Source organism: Plectropomus leopardus, chromosome 8 (assembly GCF_008729295.1).
Source record: "Plectropomus leopardus isolate mb chromosome 8, YSFRI_Pleo_2.0, whole genome shotgun sequence".
NCBI classification, from domain to species: Eukaryota; Metazoa; Chordata; class Actinopteri; order Perciformes; family Serranidae; genus Plectropomus; species Plectropomus leopardus.
Genome location: NC_056470.1, coordinates 15573195 through 15597578, shown reverse-complemented (window position 1 = coordinate 15597578; position 24384 = coordinate 15573195). Strand labels below are relative to the sequence as shown.

General features: G+C 44.2%; 1 protein-coding gene across 3 annotated transcripts in view; it reads left to right on the top strand.

The window, feature by feature from the left end:
• Nucleotides 1-24384, top strand: part of rerea (arginine-glutamic acid dipeptide (RE) repeats a) — a 152647-nt gene that overhangs the window by 67388 nt on the left and 60875 nt on the right. For all 3 annotated transcript variants that reach the window (XM_042491197.1, XM_042491198.1, XM_042491196.1), the window contains exon 3: nucleotides 4967-5037. In XM_042491197.1, the coding sequence (XP_042347131.1) occupies nucleotides 4967-5037 (71 nt within the window). The remainder of the gene's footprint in view (nucleotides 1-4966; nucleotides 5038-24384) is intronic.

Sequence of the window (24384 nt, the reverse complement as noted above, 5' to 3'; positions counted from 1 at the left end):
TCCAAACAAACAGTAAAACTAGACAGCGCCGATCGACTTTAATCAAGATTAAGTTACTGCACTGTCTGTTTCTAATCTAAAATGTTTTCGGAAACTTATTTTTATGCCCCCTTTGGCTGCAATGGCTAGAGTTTGTGAACAGGAAGTCGGCATCATACTGCTTCCTGCACAGTGACAATGGAGGCCGAAAAAAGGAGATCATACGGTAAAATTAAGTAGTGCTGATCAAGTATTAACCAAGATTCAGTAAGTGCTGTATATATTTTTCACCTCAGATGTTTTCAGAAGCATGTTTTAGCTTACTGTTAAATTGTAAAACAAGATCTGGCCGGTTGCTGTTGTTTCAGACGGACCTTTCCACGTTACGTTAGGCGCAGAGCATTCTGGTAGTTGTATGTTTTCTACCTCTTTAGCAAAAGACACCTTTTTCTCTGTTTTATTACTTCTTAAATAATACAAATGAATTTTGCACCAGCTGAGTTGACCAGCTGACTGCTTTTTTTGCATTTGCCCTCATACACCAGACCTTCAGATAGAGTCACAGTCCATCATTCTGAGTTGGGAAAACCTGACCTTCCTTCAGCACCTTGAAAAGTGAAGTGTAATGTAATGTAAGGTACTCACCATAGATTTCTGCTCAACACATCTGTGTTTTTCAGATGAATATTTGATTCGGAGTAAAGTAAATCACACTTCATTGGAACAAAATGTATCTGAGTTCTGCTTTCAGCACAGATCCTCTTGAGAAGCCAGTATAATGTGATTCAGTATGTGTTAGATCGGCTATTCTAGAGCCAAGACACCGTAGGCTAGTGCTCGATTAGCATAGCACATCCCCTGCGCTACAAAGGCTAGCTGTCGATCAGTTTGCTGTTTCCAGTCAAGCTAACATGAGGGACAAGCCCTTGGAGTCATCTCATATTGAAACACAGCAGTGTGAATCTGTAGCCTGTCGCTAACTGAACAGATCTATTTTTAAAAAGCCCTCTCTGCTCTCCCATCTCTCCCCACACTAGAGACTCTGGGAAAAGGGCTTTTTAGTGAAATCCAACCACCTGCCGACTGCTAAATGAGAAAGCGTGGGCTAGCCGAGAGGGAAAGCAGAGGAGGAGGGGATGGGGGGTTGTTGTCAAAGAGCCTCTGTTCTCCCCGAGGAGCTCAGTCAGCTGTAGGCCTGCCCCATTGTAGAGAGCTGATGGTATCGCTTGCCAGGTATTTCCCACTGCTTTTCCAGTGCGAAGAACGAAGAGTTGTTGGGCTTGTGGATGAGGAGAGAGGAAGGAGGAAAGTTGGTGGAAGAATCAAAGTGTCCGTGTGCCTCCAGGCCTTGACTGCCTGTTACGCCACCCCACTGGGACCGGCCCAGCAGGAAATGGCACAAGGCAGCCTTGGTCATCAGCTGGTCTCCCTGGCGGAGGTGTTGCGGTTGGTGCTGGATCAGTAATAACACCGGTTTCCCTCTTTCTCCCAAGCTCCGTGTCTCTCTTGGCCCTCCAGTCCCCTCACACCCCTGTGGTTCCATTATTGCATTCCTTGTGCTATTTAATTTTAGGATCAGTACACTCGAGGGGGGGGGGGCTTTGCTAAAGCCGTGCACTACTCCGCTGCGTCTCTGCGTGTGTGCCTGTGCGTCTGCGCATGTGTGCTCTGCCAGTTTGAGCCTAGCACCCCTTTTAACAATGCAGGTGCGTCCTGCTGCATGGCTAACACTCACCACCTGCAAGCACGCCTTAAACAGTCGCTCGTCTTGATTTCATAAGCCTGCCTTGTTTTTTAAAATATGCTCATATATCTTTGCTGCGTTTAGGTAATCTCATTTCACACACACCCTCCATCACTGTTTACAAAACATTGGCATATATGACTGTGTTCACAATGTGACTTTTCCATTGTTGGTGGCTCGTAAAAGAAAGCCGAGCTGATATTATCTAAGACCTCCCCCTCCCCTCTGCTGAAGCGCTGCAGCAAATTAAACAGCATCTTATTTGCTTGATACAGAGAGAGGAGGACGCGGCTCTTTTGCTGAGGCTAGGTGTGTTTTAGATTAGACATGCTTGGCAGCCATAAGAGAATGGCTGGCTGAACAATGCAGCTGAGAAAATTGCTGCGTGTGTGTGTGTGTGTGTGTGTGTGTGTGTGTGTGGGTGACGAGGTTACAACGATGAATATTCCGTCGCCTGAACTCGGCAGTGACAATGTAATTGGAGACACGGTGACCGCGTGGATCAGGTTTCAGTGAAGTGCTCAGTAGCTTCATGATTATCTCCCGGTGTCAAAGTATTGAACTTTCTCTCGCTCCGTATCTGTCTGGGTGGCGTGGCGGTCTGTAGTGGATTGTAGGGTGGAGGTGAGTAGAAGAAGTTAAACTTAACGGCTGCGGAGGGAGTGAGAGCACTTTATTACAAAGGCCCTGCTGTGGTTCTCTCTCCTGCAGCGAAGGCTACATCCATCCAACGAGCACACACTTCAACCCTTAAAAAAACTGCCCATCCCCCCCCCCCACAGACCCCCGCCGCGGCTCGTCCCTCCCTTTTCCACTTCTCCACTTGAGCGAGGAGACCCACTTCCAAGCGCGCAAAATGGCAGGAATGTTTAACAAGCCAGGCAGACCCTGGAGGAACCTTGTGGCCCGCTTCCACGAGCCCCCCAACCCTCACCCCGCCCGGCCTCCCCCGAGCTCCGTTGCCTCCTTTTTCGTCAAGCAAACGGCAGAGTCGGAAGCATTAACTGGGTTTTAACTTTCACATTCATTGAGAATCGTGTTATAGTCGCTTTCAGAGAAATGCCCTTGAGGTAGTCGACTTTTAGTGCCCAGGATGAATTCAAAATGTGCTTTTGACGTTCGAAGAATAGACTCGCTTGCTGTCTGTGAATGATTAAACTAGATCCCTGTCTCTTTTTTTTCCCACCACCTATCTTTTTCACTCTCGCTGTCTGCTCTTTATGCCTGTTGATGTGCTCTGGGGTGTAGACACGGAGATCTGGCCCCTCTAAATGAATGTGCCGACGAGGTGAAGGGACACTAAACCCTAATTCCCCCGATTTGACTCCTCCGAAACATGTCATCTCATTCAGATTAGTCTCTTTTGTTCTCGGCCCTCCCCCCACTCCCTCCCTCTTTGCTCCCTCCTCCTCCACCCGCTTCTCTCTGTCTCTCTCAACACACACACACACACACACACACACACACACACACACACAGTGTTGCTCACAGATCACACAATAGCACTGATGGATATTTTCATTCATGTTATCTTGTAAATGACTTCCAGGGATGGTGTAGAGGAGGGAGAAAAGGAGGGAGAGGGGAAAAACGAGAAGAGGGCAGCAGTGAGAGAGATATAATGCGTCACTCAGAGCCAGCAAGGGCGATAAACCCCCCCCCTTAGAACAGCTCATTCAGCCCACAGCAGATAACAAGCCCACCCTGGGGTTACACGAACACACACACACACACACACACATACAGAGCCTCTCAAAAAACAAAGCCTATGATGTCACAGACGCACTCGTACACACCAGCCCCTCTACAAATGGTATCTTGGGTGTCAGAGCCATTTAATATCTTTGCCGCCCCTCTTTTCCTCTGCAAGCGGTAAGATAAACCACAGCCAGATCGATAACTCTGTTGACACAAACAAATAAATAACAGATGACGGCACTGTCAGTCACAGAAAAAAAAAAAAAAAGAAGCTAGCCGCTCATCTTTTGTTAGGGAAAGCGTTGCTAAGTTCTTCTGCAAGGAGCAGCTCAGCTCGGTGAAATGAGCACCAGAAGTTTGTGTCGTCAGTGCAAATCTCACCTATAAATCAGAGCTCACAGAGCTGCAAGATAAAGTCCGTCTTCACTCCTCACGGCCCTTTGTGTGTGTGATAATGTAAGCAGGAGTGCTACGCTCCGTTGCACCAAACTGCAGACACAACCAGCCTTGGGAGCAGTCAAATAGCTTGTTACATTGCTTCCATCTGAATAGAAGGTCAGTTTTTAGTGTGTGATGTATTTTTCAATCAATTATGTGTCAGTGGTTTTTGATTGCTTTGCCCGTTGAGCAAGCAAGAGCCGTCTTTTTACAGGTTATTATTTTAACCAGAACACATCCATTTTTTCTCTCAGTTTGATCACTCTCCTGGTGTTGTGTTTCAGCTAAAAGCAAAAGGTGAATGGGAGACTATTATGCTAATTGGACTTTTGTGGATTCAAATCTCTTCTACTATAATAATTCTAACCCTTGGCTGTTTCTGGAAAGTACTGTGCCAAGCTTAGCGGTAACCATTAGCCATGCACCCCCCCCACCCCCCACCCTCCCCCCCACCTCCTCCTCCCTTTTCTTCTCCACAGAAGTGGCTGTGTGTTTTTGTCCTCTGCAGCGTGAATGTTTTTGTTAAGGAGATGAGGGTTCACGACCTGGCCATACCACCAGTCACATTCAATTTAACAGCACAGCCGGCCAAGGCCACCTCCTCACACACAATGTGAGGGGGCTGCTTTTAACACTCGGGAGGGTTATGTAATTTGGCCACATTTTAAAACATGAGAGGACAGAAGGTGAATTTCTTTGTTTCACTGCTAAGCTAACCCAAAGTTAACTGGACATGTTCAGTATGGAGGTGCGATGACGGAGATTGTCATTTTGTTGCAACGAGTTACAGTGATGACTGGGGGGTGGAAAGGGGTTAAAGCCAGTATTACTCACTGGTGTATAAATGGAGTGGAACAATAACATAATTCCCCTTGGGCGTAATGTTTGCTTTGGAAAGGCAACCTTGTAGCGCTCCAAAAGTCCTTAATCCTATTACTTGCATTCCAATTGAATTTGACTCAAGGAGAAAAAATGTCTTTTCAGCAGAGGTAACAGCACCCAAAATAATATATTACTGAGTCTGGCTGCATAAAAACATTAAAGCTCTGGGAAGTATGAACATCTTCCTTCAAACTCACTTTTCTTTTTCTTCTCTCTCTTTTGCAGATTGTGTGTACATTGAAAGTCGGCGGCCCAACACTCCCTACTTCATTTGTAGCATTCAGGATTTCAAGCTGGTGAGTACATTTTCACTTCCTGTCTGTCCTGTTTCATGTCCTCACGCTGGCCTGAGGTTCACCGCTAATCCGCCCGCCCATCCCGCGTCTCAAGCGGGAAAACAAACCACTGTTGTTCCTAGTGAGCAAAAATGCCAGAAGAAATCAGGGCTACAATGTGCACCATAATTAGGAGATATAGTTGCAGAGTTGCACATTTTTTCTTACACTGTGGTCGTCTGATGAGAATACAAATCTTAGCGAAATACAATTTCTAATCAGTTTGTATCCTGAGGTTTGTTTTGAAAGGGTCTTGTGGAAAAATAAAAATCCCTCTGAGAGCCAGGCTTGAATATTAACCACCTTTGCGATCCACTGGCAGTATAATAATGCTTGTAATGGAAATAAAGATGTTTGTCGATGCACTTAATTGATTTAATGAAGGAGACCGTCACCAGATTTCAATTGATTTTTTTACAACCTAATGTGGCCAAATTGCCTCTTTTGCTGAATAAAGAAAGAAATTAGTTTTTAATTTGCTACAGAGAATGGCTGATTCATCAGGCTCAGTCAGTTTAGTGAAGTGGGGCTTGTTTTCTCTGCAATGGGACACCGAAAATGTATCACACACACACACACACATACACACACTCGCACACAGACAAATTGATTTTCCCACACTGCATTCTCTGTTTGCTAAAGGGGGAAGTTGCATTTGAGTTCACCCGACAGATTTGTCTTTGTTCATGCTGATGAAAAGGGATGTAACCTCAAGGTTTGAGAGATGTGGTTAGATTTGCTACTCTGTAGTCGACTTTAAAGACTCCCTGCACAATTTTAGAAATCCTGTCTCAGTTAAACGCACGCCATTCAAATTATTAAAAAATAAATAAAAATCAATAATGACTTTAATGTACTGTATTATCAAACTTGGAGTTTTTACACATCTAGTAATAATGGCTGGCTTTTCTCAGAAGTCAGTGCAACCAAACAAATGTTTCTTTTCACTGCCGGTCAAAGTTCACCAAATGTGAGCTGAAATCAATTGTTTTTAATTGGCCTTTTGTTTAGTTTCCAACTGCCATGAATGGCCAATGAAACACGTTTCTTTGCAGGTTTGCAGGTTTGCAGTAATGTGACCGCATTAAAGTCCCTATGAAATGAAAAATACAACAAGTTTTAATCCCAAGTCCCTGATTTATTTGATAATTTTTCACTTGTTGTAAGTCAAATATATAGATATATATATATATTTAAAATCAGTTTGTTAGTATTTTTACATCAATTTTGTCCTTTCTGTCTCTGTAAAAGCAGGTAAAATAGTATCAAATGCTTGATAACACATCCTGCACTCAGGAGCATTTACAAAAGGTCATCCAATAAAATGAGACTTTCAACAACTAGCTAGCCACATGCGTCAAATAAAAGAGCATCTCATTGCTCACAGAGCAATATGGAGAGAGAGATAGATGTGTGTTTGGATATCAGTGGGCAAAACCTTTGTTTATATGTCTAATTTTTTTCTCCCTCCTCCTCCTCCTGATCTAAAATTGAGAAATAAAGGTGGGGTGAAAAATTGCGATCCCAATACTCGAACTCCAAGTTTTTTTTTTTAATTATGTAAATTATTAATACTATAAATAAAAATTAAACTTTTGGTTAAAAACACCGTCAATTTCTTTTTCAGTCTACGAGATATAATTTGCTGCAGTAGAAATGATCGAAGTGAGATGAAGAGACCGGATCAGATATTGACATGAAAAGTTTTCCTTTGTGGTCATAATTTGCAGTTAAAAAAAAAAAACAGAACAAATAACAGTAAATGTTACCGCAGTACTGGGCATATTACAACATGTTTAAAATCGAATATTGTATCGTTACCTAATTAACGTGATAATGATCATATCATATAGTGGGGGCCTCTGGTAGGGGCTTCAAATTTAAAGGATTGAATTAAAAGATATTCTTACTTCCTTTTCGAAGGGACTTTGACGTGCAAAGAACGTGTAATCGATGGGCCCGTGATGCCAAATGAAGCAGCATCTTACCCTGCTAGAGCGAGCGTTGCCTGTCTTTTAACAGATTGGTTGTCTAAGCAGAGTGCAGAGGGCTCGGTGAGGGGCGGCCAGGCCCCAGGGGGCCAAAGTAATGGCTGCCAACAGCCAGGGTGATGATGGGAGGTCAGCTCAGAGGCCACACACACACACACACACACACACACCAATTTTGGAAAAGGTGTACTTGTGTGTATGTGTGTGTGTGCAGTTGACATAGGTGTGTTGGCACTGGCATGTGTGAATACTTTTGTGTGTGAAGGGCAGTTGTTGTGTGTAGAAGGGGCTTTAAGGTGAGCTGGAGGCCTCACAGAGGGGAGGACAGCCAGGCCCCATAGCAGCAGGGCTTTAATCGGATTGCTTCTAGAGAGTGCTGAGGACGGCAGGAACCCCTCCTTGTGCACGCACATGCGCACACACAGAAAAACCCACGCACCTGCACCTTGATTAAGAGCGCCAGAAGAGGTCCAGGGCAGACTGAGGTAATTGTCCAGGGAGAGAGAGAGAGAGAGAGAAAACTGGCTCCATTAGCTGACCCCTCTTTCTCTCTTTTCACTCTTTTCTCTCTCTCAGTCGCTCGCTCTCTGTTTCTCCCTCCCCCCCAATCCATCTGTAATTAATGAACAGCCATCTGCATGCCTGTATGTGTTTGAGCAGACTGTACCCTTGTCCTCCTATGTTAAAACAACAAGCCCCGCTGGCTCTCTAAACATGCACAGTGTTTTTTCAATGAGCATACTTTGTCACCACAATCACAAAAGATATTGACACAACGCTAGCCACGTTGAAAACTCGTAATCTCTATTTACTACACCAACGCAAAATCCTCTTTTCAGGATGATAGCTGATTTAGATTGTAATTGCACATGTTTTAAGTACCATCCAGCCGGCCAGCACTGAATCCACCCTGTCACCCTGCTCTCAAAACTGGGGCACAGACTTGTGCCTCTGGGAAAAAAAAACAAAATCATACACTCATCCTGCTCTTTTGTGGTACATAATGGCCAGTGTAATCTCATTTCCTCCTCTCGCCACAATATATTGAAAAGGAGAGACAACAGGCGACTTGAGATCCATGTAAGTGAAGCTCGTATTAGACGTCACTCTCTTTATTTCCTTCCCTCTCATCTCTCCCTGCCTCTGTCTTCGACCCCCACTTTTTTTTGCTGCACGAATTATCGATCAACCCCCCTCTGTGTGGGGGAACAGGGCTTTGGAAGGCGCAGCAGAGGGGGAGGAAATTTCATTGGTCCTGAACCAAACAACCTCATCAATACTGCCCGTCTCTCACCCTTCTCCTCTTTTCTGTCTCTCTCTCTTCTCCCTTAGTCTTTAGGCTGTAACAGTCTCACTCGTGTACTTTATCTAATGACCTGTGAATCCAATTAGTGGTGTGTAGAAATCCTGAATGCAGCCATCAATCTCTGCTGCGTGGGGAAGAACAAGGATTGAAGCCCGCCTCTCAGTGTCTCTATATCTTTTTTCCTCTCGCTGTGATTCTGAGACTAGTCTTGTTGCATGTGTGTGCTTCCCCGTTGCTTTTATACACACGCACACACGCACACACGGTCATTCAGCTATAACGCATGCAGAAAAAAAAATCCATTCCGAAGCATTACAGGGATCATTTTGAACATTTTCACATCAGTTTCTCTAGTTTGTGTACTCAACAGTGGCAGCTGTGGTGCCCAGTGTAACCTCTGTGACATATTGATCCAGCCATATAGATTTCAGCCTCCTGCCTTCTTACCTAAAATGTCTGCCCAGATACAGAGGTGACCAGTAGGACGCCATTTTAACTGTTGGAGGAATTAAACAAAATCAGGAGTTGAAACAAAACGTAGAAATTCAGCAAGTAAATTACTGATGCTCTCCTGCTCATGTTTAAATTATTAAATTATTAGAGATGGAATATATGTAACAACCATAGTAAAAATGATTTGCAAAACTCAATAGGACACCTTGATTGATCGATTTCTTGAATAGTACATGAATGAGAACGTTGAAAAAAACCTTAAAGGTCTGTCGATTATAACAGGTAAAAGAATCTTTAAACTTAACACAATTATGAATATGTCACAAATTCATTATTCTTTTAAAAAAAAAGCCCCAAAATGCCAGAAGAAATCAGGGCTACGACGTCATCGGCACCGTAACAAGATAAAACATTTAAGCAGTACAATAAAAGCACAGTGGGAGAAATATATGATAGAACAGTTCAACATAAAATGTGCATTTGAGTGGATTAGGGAGCTGGTACTTACAGATGCACGGAGAACTAGGCATTAAAAATGTGTTTAAAGATGCATTTTTAAAAAAATCTGGCTTTTATTCCCTCTGTTGTGATCAATTCCGTCAATTAAGGGCCAACAATCCTCCAGTGTGTTTCCCCACAAGAGCTAGTCTCAGTTTACACCCGGTGTCATGACCTTGTAATGTGTTTACAATCTATATTTGATGAGAGTAATGCAGTGAGTCAGCCAACTGTGGACGTGTGTCTAGTGTGTGTGGGTGTGTGTGTGTGTGTTTTGTTTACATGTAACTTGTATTATGCTCATGCAGTGTGTGTACATCTGGTGCAGTACTGCACATGCACACTGTGTGAGTTGTTGTGAGACAATAAGCCATCTGACAGCGACTGAGCACTGAACAATCTGCAGCCATATCTGCCCATTGACCCTGGCTCCCCCAATCCATCCTGCTTTTCTTACCTCGATTGTCTCCTCCGTCTCCATTTCTCTGCCTCTCCCTCTCTCATCTGTCTGTTTCTACACTTCATTCCCCCCTCATCCCCACACTCCTCTTTATCTGCTGTCACTCACCTCCCTCCCTCGCTCCTCCCAGCCCATGTTCTAGTCATTGTGTCCATGTCCTCAATGCTCATTGACCCCCCCCCCCTTCTTCCCCCCCTGCCTTTATCTAACCTCATTTGCTGTTATTGGCCAAGTCAGCTGTGTTCTGTCCTCCCTCCCTTCCTTCTCTTCCTTCCCCACATCCCTCTCTCCTACTCTCTGCTTTCCTCCAGCATCCCTCTCTCCCTCCCTCTTTCGCTAATGGAGTGATTGCAGCGCTTCTCCCTCCGGGAACGCAGGATTGAGGAGCCCAGTACACCAACACACACACACACACACACACACACACACACACACATCTCTGTCGCGCACACACACACATCTCTACTCCTGGATCTCCCTGCTTATGGACATTTAATTAGATGCCATGTACAATGCAATTATCTTGCCAGGAGACCATCTCATATGTTGCAGGTCCAATTTAGCTTAAAAGGATTTGAGATTTTCTTTGTCATATAGCTGGTATACTGTGTGTGTCCTCTGGTTTTCATCGTGTGCTCCTCACCCTGGCATCAGTTTAAAATCACCGTGTAAGGTTATAGCCATCTCAAGGTTGAGCGTGCTCTGTTTGCACTGTGAGATGTGTGTATGCAAATCTGTGATATGTTGTGCATGCACGCGCGTGTTAAGGCTTCTAGCACTGGCAAATAGCAGGCACACTGCATATGTCAGAAAGTAATAAATGTTTTGTCACTCTAAGCGATGCAGCGTGTTAAAACAAAAGATGTGCCGGGAAAAGAAAAATAATAGCCTATAAACCTTAGCTCTTATTGATTAGCATTTGGCAGAACATCTCACATGCAGGATTTGTTCACGTGGGGTCGTGTGACCTCTCGCTGCCTAATGAGCAAGGATACACTCCAGAGCTGCAACAATAAGTCAATTAACCAATTAGGTCATTGATAGAAAGTGAATCAGCAGCTATTTTGATGATCACATAATTGTTTTAGTAATACTTGTAAGCAAAAAAAGCCACGTGGCATGTTTCATTATTTTCTTGCATTTTATTGACAAAACCATTACCTGAACAAATGAGAATGTAATGGGAAGATTAATGGGAAATAGTTGTTAGCTTCTGCACTAATACACATGGTAAATAGTTTTAACTGATGCTAAGAAACAAAAAAACAATCAAAGGCATCCTGCTCACTCGCATTGTTACCATTTATTTTTATTGTATCAGCCTTTCCTCATATTCACTTACTAACTTGGAACTTTAAAACAAAGCAGAGAAATGATTAAGATATCTTTCAAAATTATTCTTAGCCCTGCATTTATTAAAAAAAAAATTGTTAAGATTTTGTCAAAAGATATCACCTCATTTATGTTTTAAAACTTGTTTAAACGATTGATGGGGAAGCCAAAACAATTAATTAGCAGAAAGCTTGAAAATTAATGATTTAAAACAGCAATTTGTAGTTTTCTACATTTTCGATTAACATTGCAACATGGTGCAATTATTTCTAGCACTATAATAGAGTTTGCCGTATAGTTCAGTTCAGTTCAAATTATACAAATAAGATGTTAAACTTTGTGTGATCAGCTTATAAAAAAATCATTGATTACTTCCAAACATTCACAGTTCTCAGTGCGTACTCGGGTCATTTTCACCGTCCATGTGTGGTTACATGTGTATTCAAATGTATGTTTGTGTTGGATGGATATAACCGCGTAGCGCTCCCAGTTGTCATGTAAACAGCATGTGTACACCTCCACCACACACACATACCAAATGGTAATTGTATCTCACACAACTGTTTCCTGATGGTTTTAGCTGGTGCTTATCATACAGCCTTGGAAAATGCCACCTTTTCAAAGCCCATAATTAAAACTGTTTGATAAAGATGCAAATATATGTGCATAAATACGCATGCTTAACATGAGCAGTTATTAGGTTTTCTGTGGATCATGAGTACAGTCCTAATGGAATCCAAAGTGCTGAGAATTAGCTTAACAATGAGATCCATGCGTTAATTAGCTCGGGGCTAGCTTGTCTGTGCATATTGTGATCTGTGCAAAAAAACTAAAAAAACACTTAATTTACAGTGTGGTGTTGGTGAGTGAAGGTTCCTGCCGTGCCTCTGATTCTTCTCCAGATTCCTGCCTCTATGTAAAGCTGCAGTGTCAAAGTGCTCTGATGCATGCAGCAGCGAGCCAATGAAAGGAGAAACGTCAGACTGTAACACACAACCTGTGCGTCTCTTTCTCCACAAAGTCTGTGATTGGTGCTGAGCCACCGAGATGATAGTAGAAGGTTGACTAGACAGGCATCACTTGTCTCTTGTCACTGCCTAGAAGGCTGAGTTTCCTCTTTTTATCTTCCCATTTCTCCCTTCGCGACCAGCCCCCACCCCCCCCCCCCCCCCCCGAACTTTTTGAAATGAAATTTTGGACCAGGGAGCACCGCCATCAGTCGCACTTCTTGTTAATATTTATCGAGTAGAGCAGCAGCCGCTGCCGTCTCTTGAGAGAGGGGCGCTACCCTCATTAGGGGCAATTTTGTATGTGTGCGTATGTGCATGTGTGTGTGTTTGTGTGATCCTCAGCTCTTCCTTTCATTCCACGGTCCACTCAGCTGCCTTAAGTGAGCTGGTACATTTTACAGACATGAACATGTGGAGGTGCAGCCTTTCACCGTTTTCTGTGGGGCTGACTTAAGTGTCTGCACTCTGTGAGGAAGCAGCTTTGACAAGGGCATCTAGGCATCTATAGACATGGCCGACCAGCCGAGCCGCCGCAAGCTGTTTGATTGAAGCGTTCTGCCTGTAATGTTCCCCATTGAGCAGCAGCCTTAAAGCAATAGAACCGCCGCACAACAGCTACTAAACGCTGAATGGCTGCTCATTGTCACTTACCTGCGAAAGGAAAACAGACCAGAAATTGTTGCTGACATTATACGTCTTAACTGTGGTCGGCTGGAGCCGACTAACACATGAAGTGGAATCATTTTTTTCAATCTGAACAAACCAAATCATGTTCAGATTACCTCCATTTATTTGACAAATAGCCCCCTCCCTCTCCTCCCCTCACAGTTGGCTGTGAGTAGACCCTTTGAGCAAAGGATATTTTACTGCTGCTTTGGCAGTATCAGGTGACTTTCCCCATTATGACCGCGCTGATTAATGCTCCTCCATGAGGAGGTATGCACCCCCCCCCATTCCCTCCCTCCTTGGCTTTCTCCGCACACTTGAAATTTCATTGAGGTGGAGCTATTAATGCTATTCTTTGTGGTAACATTAGGTCATTTAACCGAGGTGTCGGGGTCACTGGCTGCAGCAGCTGCTGTTTCTACGCAAGCATGTTCTTAAGCGGACACAATCCTCAAGACTGACAAGTGCTAGTCCCTCTCTGGTGTCAGTTCGTAAGCTCGGTGCATTTTTCAAATCAGATGGAGACAGGCACGCATCTCTCAGGCAGCTACACAGCTCTGTCTCTCTTTGGGGAGGCAGGTAAGATTGATTGTCCAGCACAGCGCAGCGATGAATAAATAAAGCAATACAAATGGCAAGGTTGAGATAACAACACAGTTCAGACTCGGCGAGTGCAGGAGGCTGTATTCAGCTCCGCTCGTGGGTATTAAACCAAACCTACCCAACCCTCCCCCTGGCTCCTCGCTTCCACTCTCCCTCGTATCCCCTTCTTTTCATCTTTTTGGACAGATAACACTTTTTTCTCTCACCCTCACTGCCCTCCTTGTGCATTAGCTAAATGCTGCTATGGAAACTAGTTGTTCAGCCAATAGGATGATCTCTTTCTCTTGGATAGAAGACGGGAGGAGAGGGAAGTAGAGACAGACTGAAATCAGAATGGGGTTTTCTGTGTGTTTTTATGAGAGGTGATTACCTTCCCAGATGGAGAGGGTGCAGCCTCTGGACAGTGGGGGTTGGTTGGTGTTGAAGGATCAGGCTAGCGGCCATAGCATTTTCATAAGACTCTTTAAAAGCTCAATCAATAGCCACTTCTTTGACCCGCCTCTGCTAAATTATTCAGCATAGAAGCCTTTTGCCCACTCTTCCCCCCTAGGAGTTTCATTAGTTGAGTTTACTTTCACTGGCTTGGCTGCATCTTTCCCACACACAAACACACACACACACACACACACACACACAAACACACACAAAGACACAGGCACACACGCACGCACACAGATGCATGCAGATTTGTCAAGTCATTTTTCAGTGACAGATGACATTTGGGCCTTGCATTTATATCCAAGCGCTAATTTCACCCCTTGTTGCCGAGTTGTTGAAATATTCAGCGGCTCCTCACACACTTTTCTCTTTTTTTTTGGCACATCACAAGTGAAAATGTCTCCTGTGATGTCTTCACTAACATCTGAAGCAAATTCAGAGCGCTCTGGCGTGGAGCACTTCATTTTATCTTTAAAGCAGGGGAGCAAAGAGACGATCGTGCGATCGTCTTTGGCACCGGCTTTGATGGGAAAGTCTGAAAACAAATGTAGCTTCGACGTGGAGAAAGGCAGGTAGATCTCCGAAAACCTACAGGACACCCAGCCCGGTCGTTGAATGTTGAAATAATGACAGAGCCTGTTAATTACCTGACCAGGTCTTCCTTTGAAATGAAAACAGTCGACTCCTACATAGGGGGGTGCACGCTAAATTAGAGGGTGAAGGCTCCTTTGAAGTAGGCTAATGTTCATACAATCACTGGAGCTAGATGGTTTCCTCAGTAGGTACCGTAGAATCGAAGATGAGCCTCTTCATCACGTCTTTGTTAATCATTTTCAGTCGTGAGGAAGTATTTGTGTGTTTTGTGTTTAGAGGAGAATCTCTGTCTGGCCACCCAGCGCTGAGTGTAGTAACCAGACACTAAACACATTTACGTGGATTGGTCAAGCTTTAATTGGATTGGCCTCTGCTCTGAAAATGGACGGCTAATTTTACCCCACCTCCTCATCCTCTCCCACTTTACATCTCCAACTTCCCTCCTGTCCCCTATTTTTCTCCTCTCTTCCCCTCCACTTTTTTCCCGCTCTCTCAGCTTAAGTGGGTATCTGGCGTGCTTCACCGCTGGTTCTCAGCTCAGCTCGGTGTAATTTCCAGCTTGTCCAATGTGTGACATGCCAATAAAAAAAGAATGAGAGAGAACAGGAGAGGAGGAGGACGAGGAGGAGGAGGAGGAGGAGGAGGAGGAGGGGCGAGAGCTGTGGAAGTGGAGATTTACAGTGGTATCGGGTTCACACGCTTCTACCAGGGCCCTATTTTTCCCCTCTTTCTCTGTTAAAGAACACATGGTGCAAATTAACTCTCACCAGTAGAGAGAGCAGAGGGAGGAAGGAAAAGGGGGGATGAAGGGCATTGGTCAGAGAGAGGAGTAGACACGAGAGGAGGAAATTTCAGGGATTGCTGTGAGGTCTGAGGAATGTCGACACTTTGTACCTTGAAGCCCGCTGCCTCACACAGCCCTTAAAACAACAGCAACATCACCACAGGCTGCCATCTCCAGCGGCTCCCCTGCAGCAGCACTGCAATCTCATACAGACCCTCTGACATTCTGTACATGTGCTACAGCTTGACTCACTGCTCGCTTTATCTATTCTCCATCTTTGAACGCTTGTTCTTCTAATGCAACGCAACTGACTCACATATGCTTGTGCTTTGATTATGAAAGGGAAATATTGCTCTGTTTTAGGGCTCTCATATGTTATTTCTCTAACACAACGCCGTCCAGTCAGTTAATGCGAGCAAGAAAACCCTCTTTAAAGGGACAGTTCAGCTCAAAATCCAAAATACATATTTTACCTCTTACCTGTAGTGCTATTTATCAAGCGAAAATGTTTTAGTGTGAGTTGCTGAGCGTTAGAGATGTCAGCTGTAGAGACGTCTGCCTTCACTCCAATATGATGGAACTAGATGGCTCTCGGCTTGTGGTGCTGAAAGCACCAAAAAAATACATTTAAAAAAACTTAACAGCAAATTCTATTTCCAGAAATCATGACCGGGTAACTAAAGATAATCCACAGACCTTAATGTGAGCAGTTTCATGTAGGAACTATTTTCTCTCTACCAGACTATACCAGCCAACCATTCGGTTTGGGTATCAGAAACCGGTGTCTGTCGGACCATCACACACACCAGAATTTGGTGCCTCATTTTAGCATCATATTATGTGTGTAATGAGGTCTGTTAAGGACTCGTAAAGATTGTCAAGGTGGGCCGCCTATTTTTATTGTAGTGACAATTTAAGAGCTCCAAAACAGATACTCCTGAGTTAAGGAGGCAAATGGTACTAAAACAAAAATTATTTTACTGTTTTTAGTACTGTAACTGTTATTTAATATTAAATTACTTTAGTTGGGTTATGTTTTATTTATTACATGATTTTTTATTTATTCGTGTTTATATATTTAAGTAAACTTTAAATTGTTAAAAGGTATTACATTGTTCAATTTCACATTCAGATTTGCCTTTGCAATTAAAAAAAAGTCTTTCTTTAGTATCATTGACATCATTTTATGTATTTATCTGTTTTAGCATCTGTTGAGGCACTGGTATCGGAAAAAAAACAAACAATACCCAACGTTTCCTTCCATATCACCATGCAGAAGGAAGCGTGCATCTACTCATGAATGACATGTTCACGCTTGTGACAGTGCGAGGTGTAAACAACACTGCCGTCCTCCTCGGCTGAGCCGTATCGTTAGCTGTCTCAGGGGTGAGCTAGCAGCAGATGCACGCTCTCTGCTGCGTGGTGATTCGGTTGGTGGGTGTAGTTTGGTAAAAATGATTCCTACATGAAACTGCTCACAACAAGGTCTGCAGACTATCTTGAGTAACTGGGTCATGGTTTCTGGAAAGACACATTGCTGTTGATTTTTTCCAAATGGATTTTTGGCGCTTTGAGAAACACAAGCCGTTTGCCACCTAGTTCCATTATATTTTGAGGGAAGGCAGACATCTCTATGGCTGATATCTGCAACACTCAGCATCTCACATAAAAACAATCTAAACTGATACATGGCACTACAAGTAAAAGTAAAAATACATATTATTTATTTTTGGGTGAACTGTCCCTTTAAACCTAGAAACCAAAGAGCCAAGACTCTTATCAGTTATGTCATCAAGCTTTAGACACTGCAGCTGCTTCATAACCAACACAAAGTAGAACTGAAGGGCTCACAACTTCGAGCTTTTACTGTCGAAAAAGAATTTTTTTGTAGATTTGTAAAAATCCCCTGAACCATAAAATACACCAATATCCCCAGAGATTAACTCAGCGCAGCCTCACCTTCTGTCGCACAAAAAGATGAGTATCTATGCTTGTGTGTACAGTAAAATATATAAGATTAGAAAAAGGGTAGAAAAGCAGGACAAACAGGTTTTCCCAGATTTGCAGTAATGATAAATTTAGACTGGTCTTTCCTTGAGCACAGACGGAGGATTGTGTGTTTTCTGTTCAGTACGTCACATTTCCACCCGCAGTGGCTGCGACTGGTGTTGCATGTGCTTTGATGGGCAAGTCTAAATTGTGTTTGCTTGTCTGTCACCGCCAATGGATCACGTGGACCGAGAGAACCACAGCTGCGAGGGCTTGGAGATGCTTCACCGCGCATAAACACACACACACACTTCATTTATTCTGCACATAGGTGTTTGGGCATTTTTGTGACTTGCGTCCACACAAGCTAAAACATTGCACACTTCATTATTCTTGCCTTGTGTAACCCCCAAATCCGCTGTTGTGCTTCCCACAAAACCATCCAGTCAAATCCTCAAAATTCTCCACCATCTCCTTCACTCGTCTGCTGTTTCGCAGCACATACCTCAACCCCCATCTCCCTCCCTCTCAGCCCCGTTTCTCTCCCGAACATCATCTCTGCTGAGATTTCATGGTACTACCAGTTGATTTTATTGTTGCTTCGATCTTAAACAGTACGCTGTGAAGCAACATAAACACTATCTGTGATGGTAAAGACATTTCCTGGCATCAAAGGGCCGAGCTGTGCTATCCCCTCAGTAGCTGTATTCATTTCTACTCCCGCTACGCTCAAACGCTCTTTGTTCTTCTCTTTATAGGAATGTACTTAACAGTTTGGCAGTGTTGTGTTTGTGAACAGAGCCGCCTTTGTTCCAGCAGGCAGTTAACACTTGTGCACAGAGCAGAGGGAGGAAAATCTGCGTTATTAAGCCTACTGTTAAATTAGCCTAAGCACTATCTTAATGAAATGATTAAGAAAATACAGACCTCCCCTAAGTCCCCCCCCCCCTCATTTTTTTTTTTTTTTTTTTTTTTACAGTTGTCAAATCCCCACGTTCTTTATCCAGTGGTCTCTCCTCTACCCCTGTGCTGTTGTTAAGGCAAGCTGCTGCAGTGCAAGGCAATCTGTGTTTGGAGCTTTGTCTGATGTGCTGCTTAATTTCCTCTTCTTACTCGCTCGGGAGCTAATTGAAATAATCACAGCATTTTTTAAATATATTTTTTTCAACCCAGATGGTACTGGCTGAGTGTTTATGGTAGGACTAACACAGTCTGCTGTGTGGACTTTGACTGCAGCATCACGGCAAGCTAACCTTGGGCTATTGAGCTTAACAGCCCATTTATAGATCGCCATAATGCCCTCCCCATTTGAGGGTGAATAACTCTTTATAGGCTCCCGTCATTTGCTCTTTTCATATCTTACGGCATTCCTCGTCTTCTTCCACATTATTTCTCTTCGACTCCTTTCTTCCTCTCCTCTACTGTCTGGTCCTTGTGATGAATCTCATGCCTCAAGGCATGGCGGGATATGGGAGAGGGGGCTGATTTGGGTCCATTACTGATGGTGGCCCAGCACGTGGGCATGTCCGAATGGGTTCACACACGAGCTAGAAAGGACAGCAGGGGGAAAAAAAAACCTGTCTTCCTCCCACCTTTCCGTCTCCTACCTTCACCCTCCTCTCCAGGTGAAATGGAATGATTTAATGTGCGGCCCTGTCGGAGTGGGTAATGGAGTTGGAGGATGAGTGCAGGAGGCTCCCTCCATCTGAGGGTGTGGAGGGGTGTTGGAGGTGATTGAGCCCCCCTCTGTCCAGGTTTGCTCCTTGAAAAGACAGTGACCCCCACGTCCTCTCCTCCCTGCAGAGCCAAGACACACACTTACACAAAACACACGGCCCATTTCTTCGGTGTGTTTGCCGCAGTGCAACTTGTGCTTACACTCCTCTAGCTGTAGACTTGTGACAGGACCTGTAGGGGACTGACGGAGCTTGCTGTTAACAGATGGCTTACTGTCTCTTGGAGTCATTTTGGCCCAAAACGTCATCTCTAAAGACGCCTCGCTGGATCATTAGAGGGTGTTTTTATATGAGATTACTTTGAGTGATAATGGGACGTAATGTTATTTGTTTGTCAGAGCACTGCTTTAGCTTCTTTGAAGCTGCTAATTGAATGTTTCATATAGGTTAATTTAAGACTTTCTGCTCACTAGATCACACAAGTGAAATAAAGTCACTTTGAGCCTGTCTAAGAGGTTATATTGCAGTGCTATACAAGTACTAATTCAAACAGTGAAAGGTACAGAGGGAGAATATTGATTACTACTATTGATCACACTCACACTGTCCTTGCTCTCCACTCTTGTCTTTGTTTGGACTGTTAACATTTTACATGCTGTAGAGCCTCCTTATCAACACTCGCATCCAGTCCACCTCAGTATCGAGCCTAAAGGCAGAGGTATTGGTTATTCTGAAGAGAGCAGATTTAACAGCCCCGCTCTTGTGTGGATGGCTGTTTGAGACTTCCCGCTTAACTCGGGACACAGCAGCAACCAGCCATAATTAGGTGCAAACTGTTTGCTGCCACGCTAAAATGCCATTTAAATGCCAAATGGCAGTTAGGGTGTGTATAATACGTGGGATCTCGGGCCTGTTTCTGTGGACACTCTGCTGGATTGTTGCCGCTGCCAGAGAGAGGTTACACAGAGATAAGTGGTTGTTCTTGCGGCTTCAGCTTTCACTGGCTGCATTAGCTCATCAGCAAGGACTCCTCATCCAAAACCTTTCGCACTCCAGCCGCTATTGTTAGCAGAGATGCTGTCTGGTAAACAGGAGAGTGTGGGTATTTAACTAATTAATGTTTAGCCGCAGTTTAGCCAAGCTCAGCTTTTGGTGTGGAAATTCACTGAGGCCGTGCAGCTTTCCAAACACAACCTCAAATCTCCTGCAGCTGATTGTGGCTATTTGATAAAGTCTTTTGTCTACGTAGCACTCTGTGCGGTCTCATTTAACTGCTTTGACTTTATTGGGCTAGCTGCTAGTCTGTCGCTTGTGAGCCCTGCAGGCCCATATAAGGTGTGTGTATCAGCTCTGTGCGGTTCTGCACAGAATCACAAGGTGTCTGGAGCCCACCTGTCAAGCCCTACCACAGCCATCTTTAGCACCAGCCTGACAAAAACCACCAGAGCACAGCCGGCTGTACGCCAGCCTGCTGATGTGCTATGCTAACATGCAATAACAACGATATTTATTATGGTAATATGTCATGCTAAGCTTGCAGTCATTGGTTGCCTTGAATGAAAAGAAACAGTGTTTTCACAGGGCTGGTGCAGCAGTCGCTGAGCTTTATAGCCTTTAAAGTAAAGCAAGGCTACACATCCCCACATCCCTACCAGAGGCTCTAATGTGTGTGTTTGTGTGTGTGTGTGTGTGTGTGCCCACATCACTATGTGTGAGCAGCGTGTGTAATCACTCCTAGCTGGCGGGCTCAGAGGGAGAGGTGGAATCAATGCAGTGGGCTATGAAGAGAGGAGAGAGAAAGGAGGAGAGGGAGGGAGGAGGCTGATCAATATCATAGCAGCAGGGTGGGGTAATATCCACTTCATGCAGCGCCGCCACAAACAGGGAGGATTGTGGGAGTGAAGCTGGGGACGCAGAGGAGAAGAACAGAAATGAGAGAGAAGAGGAGAGGGAGGGGCAATGGTAAAAAGATGCAAATCTCCGTGGCGCCGGTAAACAAGAGGCTTTGTGTCAATCACCAGATGAAGTGGCACATTTAGCATTCTCCTCTCTCCCTCCACCATTCCAACACTGCCGGGGATTGTTTGCACGGCAGCTGCCCGCCCATTGGTCCAGCCCTGTGACGGGGTGTGGCTGTGCGGCGATAATGTATGGGCTGCCATGGCAATGATACCCGCTGTTTAAGAGAGTCATCAATAACCCCGCCCTGTTGTATTCCACAGACTGTTAGTCAATGTCAGCTGGATCATTCCATCATCAGCCTATCATATCACTCTCCACACACAATCTATTACAAGCATCCACTCTGTTACAAAGAGCCAGCTGTAAGAACACCTAATCACCTCCACCCAAGGACAGGTGGATGTCAATCACACAGCAACAATGGAGCAGGAAAGGCGAGAATCTGCCAACAGAGAGCAGACTGGCTTCACACACAAGCTATAGTACATAAAGCGCTCTCTGTGTGTCGCCACGGCTTTGTCGTTTGAGGTTGCGTGTGCAGCACCAGATCTCATGCTGATGCTGATTGCATGGTATGGTGAACTGTGTCTCCTTTCTGCTTGATTTAACTTCAAAGCCGTGACTGGGCTGAGCCGAGCAGGCTTCGCATTGCCGTTTAGAGCTGGGAGACAGGATGTGATGGCGGACAACTGAGCTGTGCACTGTAAACGGACACTTCCTCTGCGGTGGGTAGGAAGTCCCCGCCAAACCATATGGTCACACTGGGATGCACAGATCATCTGTGAGTGTGTGTGTGTGTGGGGAGGGGGGTGCATTCCTTGGTTATCCTCTCCATGGGTTTCTGAATGTGCATTTTTGTTTGTGCATTTATTCCTGTATATAGTATCTTACCCTGAACATGCTGTTACAACTAATTACATTGACCCAGCCGGCCTCTTATCTAACGCACACCTCACAGCCATTTTTAAAGACAGAGGCAGATGTGCGTATGTGTCACCTTTCAGTGATGACGGCGAGGGCAAGTGAGGGGTGAAAGTGAAGCAATAGGTGACGTGCAGAGAAGAAAGCACCATCTCAGACACAGCACTGACCTCCCTGTCTCTTCTTTCTGTCTTTTTCTCCCTCTCCCTCCTTCTCTCACCCACTGCGGGTAAACAGTCATCCCCCTCTCCTCCCTGACAGAGTGAGCTGAGGCAAGTAATTCCCCCGTCTACAGCAAAATCCTTTACCTCCCTTACCCAACCCTGGATGCTGCTGCACAAAGCAAATGCAGTCTGAGCTTGTGTGTGTGTGTGTGTGTGCGTGCGCGCGCGCATGTTCAAAGTATGCCTTTTGATTTACAGGCACACACACAGATAAATGGGCGGAGAAGGCTTTGATGTGCCTCAGTTGCAGAGAGAAGAGATGTTGGTGTGTTGTTCAACCTCTTTGTCTCGCTCTCTCTCTCTTTCTCTCTCTCTCTCTCTCTCTCTCTCGGTGGGCGCTCTTGTCTGTGTGTGTGAGTGTGTGAATGATAACCAATATGTTTGACACTCCATGCTCATCATGACTCCAATGTTTTCCTCTTGTTCTGAATCAGTGAGCAGTTGTTTACTTAACCATGTATATTTCATCGTGTGTTACAGTTTGGGAAGTGAGCTGCAGAGACACATTACAAGGGACTGCAGTTTTAATTAGCAGGGATTAAAAGTCAAGATGCTATTTTCTGTTGTTCTTAGTCACCCATTGATCTAATTGTAGGTCTTTTCCATACGCATGTGCTGGCTTAGCTTGATTTTGTCTGACTGCCTGTCAGCCCAGCGCAGCAGGGATTTACATCTCCTTACAACAGAGCTACCCACTTGAAGATGTGTCCTTAAGTGATGACGTGCTTGTGAACGTTTTTCTGTCTGCCCGCTGGTGTTATTGTGGTCAACCGCTTTCTTGTGCTGTTGTTTGAGTTTTTAGATTTTCTCTCAGCACTGCACGAACATACGCCAGATGGCCGTGTCTCGGGCATAGGTGTCGTCAGTGTTTGTCTACTTTGGAAGCACTGCTTCGCAAGCTACCAATTACCTCACACAGGAAGAAGTTGGTCCGCAGAAAAGCTACTCTAGGGAGAATTCTAGTTTGGTTAACTAAAGAAAAAAATGATCAAAATGACAATGTACATGTGATACTAATATATAACAGAAAATAGAACAAGACAACCCCCATGCCAGCATAAAATGCCATTTAATTGAGTTTATTGCAAAATTGCCCACTTGTTCACAGGCCATAAACCAAAAAATAAAACACCCCACTATGTTTGGGAGGGTGCAAGCAATGTCAGCTTTGGTTTTGTACACAATGTCCAATGGTCAGACACCTGCCTTCAGAAACTAGAGCCCAGGTGACGCAACAACATCTCCAAGCATTTGTAGAATAGTGAAGAGTATTTAGTGAATGAAGGCTGATTTACATTTTAGGATACTCGGATTGCAGGAATATATACAGCTGTATGGTATGTTGATCAGGACAAATGAGCCAAGTCTCGGGGATCCAGTCCAATCTTTTATTTTAGTGTAGTTTGACTGATTATCTGGTAACAGAAGAACAATGGATATTAATATCGACATAATTCCTGATTTAAATGAATGAACAATCCAACAAAGGCAATTTATCTTACAAACTTAATCAACATAATCACAGTGTAAACTTGGAGCATGAAGAGGAAACTCTAAATTTATTAAACAAATCAATACAGCAAATAAATCAAACTGCTGAAGCTGCTACAAATGCATTTAAAGGAAAAGGAAATGTACAGTTCGTTTACAAACTTGGGGGATGAGGCATCCATGTGGCGAGCCAGCTCTTTATTCTCAAAAGGATCTGACACAGGTGAGCTGGCTGCAGCCTATCCAGGGAGCAGAGTCAGGAGAGGAGATGATTTTCCACAAATAGCCGTAACCAGTGCTTCTGGCTAATTGTGGTCAAAGTTGTAGTTTCAGTAGTTAATGACACTAATACTAAGAAAAGAAGTAATTAAACTACTTGATTATACTATGATTATAGTTTAACTTCCTGTAAGCTACTGCAAGATGTTGTGAAACTACTAGTTAAATTACATGAAGTTCAATACTCCCCAACACTGGGTGTAGTGCTGATGGAGTGCGCTGAAATGATGCTTTGTCACTTTTTTCTCCAAGTGAGGAAATAGAGTATTCACAGTTTCACAGACTAATTCACACTTTGCATAATCAGGTTGAAATTCACAGTTTTTAAGTTCTTAAGGAGCCAATCATCAATCATCAATAAAGCCTATCTCATGCAATAGAGTTAATAAAAACAAACAAAATTGATTGATGCATGTATTGATGCATTGACTGACAGGCAAGATAGGATTCAATCTTATAAACGTACCTGCCGGTAGCCTTTGAGCGGCAGAGGGAATTAAATTATTTGAACTGATGTGAAATATGTATCACTCTTCTCACAGTTTCTTTAATTGTGTTTTGAATAATGACGATGAAACTCATCTGACATCACCACAACCTGCTTGGAAGCGGTCAGGTGTTCTTTGGCCTG